Source organism: Galeopterus variegatus, unplaced genomic scaffold (genome assembly GCF_000696425.1).
Source record: "Galeopterus variegatus unplaced genomic scaffold, G_variegatus-3.0.2 Scaffold6230, whole genome shotgun sequence".
Taxonomy (NCBI): domain Eukaryota; kingdom Metazoa; phylum Chordata; class Mammalia; order Dermoptera; family Cynocephalidae; genus Galeopterus; species Galeopterus variegatus.
The window spans coordinates 96,628-104,294 of record NW_007732341.1 but is presented as its reverse complement, the minus strand read 5'-3'; the positions used below and the strand labels follow the sequence as shown (position 1 = coordinate 104,294).

Here is a 7,667-nt window from a genome sequence, read left to right as displayed (position 1 = left end):
TGGGGGCGGGGGGGGAGGGTGGCAGTCCCACACCCTTAGCGCCTGGGACAGCCACTGAACTGGCTCTTTGTGGGGGGGGAGGTGCAGCCTTTCCCCGGCCTCTACAGCTTCCTGCCAGTCAACAGGCTCTGTCCGAGCTTTGCCTCCAACTGCTGATTCTCTGAGCCTCAGTTTCCCCTTACAACACCTGCTTCTCATTGAGGGTGGTGAGGGCCACCCAGGCAGTCTTGGAGCACAGCCTGGCATATGGGGAACTTAGCACACGAGGAACACTTGACCCCTAGTACCCTCTCCCCATTCCGAGCTTTGGGGCCTCCCCACCCTCCCCCGTAGTCCCCGCCACACGGGGTCAGGCACGCACAAAGCGTTCTCACCCTGTTGGCAGATGTCGACACACAGGGTGACAACCTGACCGGTGTGGGCTGGGTGTGAGTGTGCAGGGTGGGCTGGACCTGGGGCTCCTGCCGTGTCCACCTGCTGAGTGTAAATGGTTTCAATTTTTACAGATGAAACAAGCATAAGGAAACTTCTGTGTAGTCTCTTAGAGCTAATATGTTGTATCAATTGCCTGAATAGCTTACAGGGTGCCCCAGGAAACAAACAAAACAAACATGGTGTAAACCCAGAGTTTTAAGATGTAAACCTGCACATTCCAGGCCGTGGGCACATCCCGGCTTTAGGAACGTCACACCCCAGAATCTTTCGGTCTCCGATGGGATGGGACAGACATTCCTAGGCATAGCTGGGTCACGGGTCCCCCGACATCCCCAAGCTGTGCCCACGTCCCTAGCCCCAGCGTGTGGCTGTGCCCTGCCCCTGCTCACTGCTCCCCTCTCCCTTCCCTACAGATGTTCCCGCTGCCTGCAGCCAACGGGAAAGGCCGGCCTGCCTCCCTGGCCAGTGCCCAGTTTGGAGGTTCAGGTAGGACCATGGTTTCCTTCCCAGGAAAAGACCGGTGCCTGGGGAGGGTCTGCTGAAGATGGAGCCTGGGATGCAGGTGCTGCGTCAGGGCCCAGGGGACTGGAGGGGGTGGGGCAGGGCTCCAGAGGAAGGAGGGTGTGGGGGGCGGTGGGTTTGGGCATACATTTGTGGAAGTGGGATGCAGCAACCTGAAAACCCTGAGAATCAGCTGTTCATTTGCATGGCCTGACAGAGGGAGACCCGTGGTGGACAGCGCCCAGGGGGCTGCATGGCATCCCCCGTCCTGCCCTGTGCCTGGCATCTGGGCTCCTAGCCTGGGGTTGGGGGCTGGGTAGGAATCTTAGGACCAGGGGAGGGGACTGGGCCATGTGTGGATGGAGGGGGAGCTCAAGCCTTTGTGTCTCCTGCCCATCCACAAGGGGAAACTGAGGCTCAGAAGGGATGTGGTATGGAACCCCAGCACTCACCAAAGCCTACCTGCCTTGTAAGCCCCTAGCGAGGCCCAGCTTTCCTGACTGTTTTCATTCAAGTGTGAATGAGGTACTTACTGTATACAGGACCCAGCACTGGGGTAACCAGCCATTCTGGTTTGCCCAGGACTGAGAGAGATTCTTGCAGTCTGGGATTTTGAGTGCTAAAGCCGGAAACATTCTAGGCAGACCTTGACACATGGGTCATCCTGCCCGATGGCATGGGGTGGTCAGGACAGCTGAGGGGACTGAGAATTATGTAACGGAAGGATGTCAGGGTTTTGAGGAGCATACAGTGGGGTCAGGTGGCAGAGCTTGGAGGAGGGACTGCCACAGAGCTAGGGGAGACATTTAAGCAGAGACCTGAGGGAGGGGAGCCATGCGAGTGTGAGGGGAGGGTGTTCCAGGCATAAGGAACAGCACATGCAAAGGCCCTGAGGCAGGACCGGGCCTGGAGTGTTGAGAGAGGCCTGTGTGGCCAGAGGTGAGGACAGGGATGGGACAGGCAGGTCGTGCAGGGCCTCATGGGCCTTGGTCGGGTCATTGTTCCAAAGGCAGTTGGGAGCCATGGATTTGCTGGGGAGGCTGGGGTCGACGGGTCCTGATGACTAGTTTAGAGTCTTGAAAAGCTTCCTACTCTTCCCGGACTTTGTCCACTTTCTCGGGGTTTCAGGATTGGGGCCTGTTTGGCTGTGTCCTCCCTGTCTCTTGGTCAGACGTAGAAAGTTCAGTCTGGCAGTTGTCTCTAAAACCCACGGGGGTGACCAGTGGGCTCTGGCTGGAGGAGGAGGGGGCTTGAGGGGTGGGCGGAGGTGGTTGGTGCCTACCCATGCTCACCCCACAGGGAGGGACCTCATGTTTCTGCCCTCACGGCTGCATGCTGGCCTTCCCCTCTGCCTGAGGAAGTGACCACGGGGCTGGCCGGAATGTGCCTGAGGCATGGAAATCCCCCAGGCCACTCCCTGTCACACCGGAAACAGCCCCCAGGAACTGGAGGTGATGCCACTCCCCTGCCTTGGGCAGACAGGCCCCAGGGGCTTCCTGGAGGAGGTGGCAAAGACACAGCCGCTATCCACTCTCCCAGACCTCTGGCGGGGAGGGTGGGGTCGGAGGCATCTTCCCTCATCCATGGTCCTCTCTCACCCTCCCAGCCCTTGCTCAGTCCCATCTCAGCCCCGAGTGGACAAATCCATGGATGTCTGGGCCTCTCGGCCACAGGGAACGTTCCTTCTCGATCCCCCCTGCCCAGCCCCGCGTCTCCCTGGACACCTAGCCTGGCCTGAGCAGGAACCCTGCAAACACTCGCAGATGGATTCTCTATGATTGTCAGCAGCCTCGTCCTGCTCTCTGGCCCTGCCCTGACCGCCTCAAATGGGGAGGGGCTTGACTTCCCCGCCACCATGCATCAGGGCAGAGTTTTAGGGGACCAGCATGTTGCATTTCTGGCCCTTGGGTGGTATGATGTGGTTGGTGGAGCCTGGGAGCCCCCCATACTGGCCACATAGCTGGGCGACCCTCCTCCCCAGGTACAGTTCAGGAGTTGGCTCCCGCCTGCATTCTGGGGGCAGCACAGAGCTGGGAGCCACGAAACCCAAGCTGGAGGCACCAGGGAGCTGTGTCACCTGTATCAGGCAACGTGACTTTTCTGAAATCCAGTTGCCTTATCTGTGAAACGGCATCTGCCCCATCTGCGGAGGATTCGGGGAGTCCATGTTGTGATAGGGCTTTGTGAGCTGTAAGGTATGATGCACATCTCAGCAAAGTCCTCTCCCCCTGACCCCCACATTGAGCTCATGGGAAAAAGATCACAGGCCCAGGGGTCACAGCAACTGGGACCAGCCCATGTTGGGGGTCTCTCAGCTCTGGGCTCATTTCCCTGCTGCTGCCGCCTCCTCCATGGAACTGAGGACCTCAAGAACAGAGGAGTTTGTGCTCCATGAGCAGGAGGGGCAGCCCCGGAGCTGTGTGACCGAGGAAGTCGCTCCCCTTTCCAAGCCTCGGATTCTTTCATCAGAAAGACAGGACACCTTCCTTCTAGACCGGGCCAGGTCAGCTTAAGGGACCACCATGGTTTGTCAAGAGTCCCTAAATGCTAGTGGGTCCTGCCAGCCACTTCATGTACCGTGGTGTAGCATTTATTTAGTATCCCGTTAAATCAGTTAAAGTTGGTTTTGAAAGCAGCCTGGGCCAGAATGGAAGGTGTCCCTAAAAGTAAGTCACATTGAAGAGTCTCCCTCGTCATGGTTTTTTAAAAGAATTGTTGTTAAGAAAGGCATTAGAGGCAAATTAATGGGAGGCCAAGATTTCCTGGTTATCAGGATTGGAAGTCATTTAAAAAGAGAAGTTTTTCTCTTCCTTTCAACCCCCATTTTGGGAAGCCCTCAAGCACAGATCTCTAAATGACAACTCATCTTCAGCCAAAAAATACAGCATCAGAGGCCACAAAAGACATCAGGAAACGCTGTTGACAGACCAAAGGAAATTTTTTCCTGTCTTTAATTTTTCTGTCGCTTTCTCGGTTTGTGTAATTGTCAATGCAACACGCGCTCAGAGTGAAAATCTAGCACTAGGTAAGACTGTTCCACATTTTGTTTCTAGAGAGGACCCTGGATTAACACAGGTGTGTGGGATGATTTCTTCAGGGCAAATTTCTAGAATTGCGGAGTCTGTGGATGTGTTTTCACATTGAAAATGTCCCTCGGGGCCAGCCCGGTGGCTCACTCGGGAGAGTGCGGTGCTGATAACACCAAGGCCCCGGGTTCGGATCCCATATAGGGATGGCCAGTTCGCTCACTGGCTGGGTGTGGTGCTGACAACACCAAGTCAAGGGTTAAGATCCCCTTACCGGTCATCTTTTTTAAAAAAAAAAAAAAAAGAAAGAAAATGTCCCTCGGAGGGCTGGCCCGTGGCTCACTTGGGAGAGCGTGGTGCTGACATCACCGAGTCAAGGGTTAAGATCCCCTTACCGGTCATCTTTTTAAAAAAAAAAAAAAAGAAAGAAAATGTCTCTCCATTTCCCCGCCTCTGAGCAGCATGGGGACCCTTTTAATATCTTCCCTTTTGGTAGGTGAGAGATGATGTCCTTTTAACTGGTGTTCACTTGACTAATAGAGGGTGATTATTTTTTCAGATGTTGATTGGTCATGTGAATTCTTTTTCGGTGAATATTCCGTGAGTCTCTTGATCCCTATTTTTGGTGTTTTTAACTTGGGCTAACTGTTAACTTTGAAGTCATGGTAGATGCTTGTACAGGGAGGTTCCAGGCAGCCCTGGTGGTAACACCCTGCATGTCCACAGTACAGTGTCAAGTGCAGGCAACGGACATTGGTACAGTCTGCATAGTTCACACAGATGTCACTGGTGTGGGGTGCACATGCTGTGTGTAGAGTTCTACACAGTTTTGTCCCGTGTGTGGAGTCATATGACGGCCACACTCTCTAGATGGAGAACATCAGCCCTGTGATCTTTCTTCCCCACCATCCCTACCCCTGGAACCACTAGTCTGTTCTCCATGTATACAACTTGTCATCTTAAGATTCCATCTTAGATGGAGTCATATAGTATGCCAACCTTCTGAGATTGGCTTTTTCCACTCAGCGTAACTCCCTGGAGACCCATCAAAGCTGTTAGTATCGATAGTTTGTTCCTTTTTATTGCTGTGTGATCAACTTTTCAACAGCAGCAATGATACCAACGACAGCTTACGTTGCCATGTCTTAACACCAAGCTTGGGTTATTTACTGGGAGTTCTCAGTCCTCAAATGTCAATGGAATAGGTGTGGTTGTTATCCCCATTTTACTGAGAAAGAAGCTGAAAATCAGTAACCATCCCCACTGACTATCTAGAACAGATCAAACATTCCCAATTTGAAAATCCAAAATGTTCCAAGATCCAGAACTTTTTTTTTTTTTTTTTTCCTTTTTTTTGGCTTTTTTCGTGTCCGGCAATGGACCACAACCCTCAGTGTCACGCCTGTACCGGACCGGGACCGGCAATGGGATCGCAACCCTCGGTGCTGCGCCCGCCCCTCGCTCAGCCAGTGAGCAGGAACCGGTCTGTATGTGGGATCCGAACCCTTGGCGGGAGCGCCGCCGCGCTCCCAAGCGGCGCACTGTAGCAGTGCACCACCGGGCCGGCCCCAAGATCCAGAACTTTTTGAGAGCCTACATGACACTTAAAGGAGCATTCTGGATTCCAGATTTTCAGGTGAGGGATGCTCAACCCATTAAGTATTTGCAAATATTCCAAAGTCTGAAATCCAAAATACTTCTGGTCCCAAGCATTTCAGTTAATGGATCCTCCGCCTGTACTGCCTGCCTGTAATGTCCTTATATCCCCTATACTGCTCTTGTTGATTTGTAAACACTCTTTTTTTTTTTTCTTTTTTCGTGACCGGCAACGGATCGCAGCCCTCAGTGTCACGCCCATACCGGACTGGGACCGGCAACGGGATCGCAACCCTCGGTGTTGCACCCGCACCTTGCTCAGCCAGTGAGCGGCCGGTCTGTACATGGGATCTGAACCCTCGTTGGTAGCGCCGCTGCGCTCCCAAGCGGCGCACTGTAGCAGTGCGCCACCAGGCCGGCCCCGTAAACACTCTTTATATAGAAAGGATGTTACTATTTAATCATCTGTGTTGCAGCCTTTTTCCCGATTCATTGTTTATAAACGTTGTTATCAATGGAGATTTTTAGTTTGTCTTGGTGGTTTACAGGTTTAATTTTTATGTTGTCAAGTCCTATCAGTCCTTTCATTCATGGATTTCTAGCCTTGGTGCCATTCTTGCAAAAATTTTTTTCTGTTCTGTGCAAAAAGAATTGAAGGACATAGTCCATTATGCAGTACAGCTGTGACAGTCACAAATGTGCCATCTCCTTATTACATGAGGTTAGGGAACATACAGAAAAGGGTGCTGGAGGGGAGAGGAGCGTGCTTTCGCAGTCCTTGGAAGAGCAAAGAAATGAAAAATAGGTGAGAGGTAGAGGACCTGAGCTGTAAAGTGGTTAAGGTTGAGCTAATGCAGCAGTTCCTGGCCATGTGCACGTATTGGAGCTGCTGAGAACACACACCTGGGTCCTGGGGCCAGCGCTACTGATGAAAAGGTGTCTAATGATGTGAGAGCTTCCCAGCTGATTTAGAAGCACTTACTGGAGGCTGTACCCTGTAAATAGGGACCACAACCCCTTTGTAAAATTGACTACATACTGGGCACCAAGAAAACCTCTGACATGAAAAGAGAATGTTAAGCCATATCCCCAAAGAACAATGCTGTAAAATTAGAAATAAAAGACCAAAAAGTAGAAAGAAGTAAAAAGCCCCACTGTTTGGAAAATACCCAAATTCCTTTTTTTCCCACTTCTTGAATTATAGAGGAAAAAATTAAAACAGCCATGGCAGAATGGACAGAAATTGTCAATAATGTAAACACATTGAAACCATGGGGTGCAGCCAAAGCTGTACTTGGGGGGAGAATCATAGTCTTCAGCATTCTCATTATTAGAGCAAGCAGAATGAAAAGAAGTGGGTTAAGTGTTTGAGTTAGGAGGTTGTCCAACAACAGATAAACTCAAGGAAGCCTTTCTTGGTGGTTTGAAATGCCTCATAGCATCTCCTAAGTTGCAGGTTACCCTGAATATTTCTCATGTTCTTACCTTTCTGTGGGTTTCTGCCTTGATACCACTCAGTTGTAGCTGCTGTAACTTTAGGGTATTTTTATGGTCTTGCCTTATGTGGTGTTTTTCCCCATATTTTGAGACATACTGATAACTCTTCTTCATAATTTTTAGTATAATTATGTTGACTCTCCCACTCTTAAAAAAAAAAAAAAGCCTTGGGATATTGATATTGTGTTAAATTCATAGATACATTTGGGAAGAGCCATTTGTCTTTATCGTACTGAGTTTTCCATCATAAGAACCTGGTATTTTTCTTTTTTAACCTTTAGTAGTTTGTTTTGTGTGTATGTATATCTGTGTGTTTGATTTTGGCAGCCGGCCAGTATGGGGATCCGAACCCTTGACCTTGGTGTTGTGATTGTCATGCTCTGACCAGCTGAGCTAACCAGCCAGCCCTAATCCTCAATAGTTTTTAACACACACTTTGGAAATTGAAGTATGAGACATCTAGTCATTTCGTTGTTTTTCTTTTTCATTTGGTCACACACATTTCCAGATGGGGTTACTTCCAGATGTTTTAGGATTTACCGTGCTGCAGCTGAGTGACATTTTTCCTCATGTTTTTTTTTTTTTTTTTTTTTTTTTTTTTTTTTTTTTTTT

General features: G+C 50.5%; 1 protein-coding gene across 4 annotated transcripts in view; it reads left to right on the top strand.

Moving 5' to 3' along the window:
- The window catches only part of TCF3 (transcription factor 3), a 39,435-nt gene that overhangs the window by 3,293 nt on the left and 28,475 nt on the right, over positions 1-7,667 (top strand). For all 4 annotated transcript variants that reach the window (XM_008590618.1, XM_008590619.1, XM_008590617.1 and 1 more), the window contains exon 2: positions 849-921. In XM_008590618.1, the coding sequence (XP_008588840.1) occupies positions 849-921 (73 nt within the window). The remainder of the gene's footprint in view (positions 1-848; positions 922-7,667) is intronic.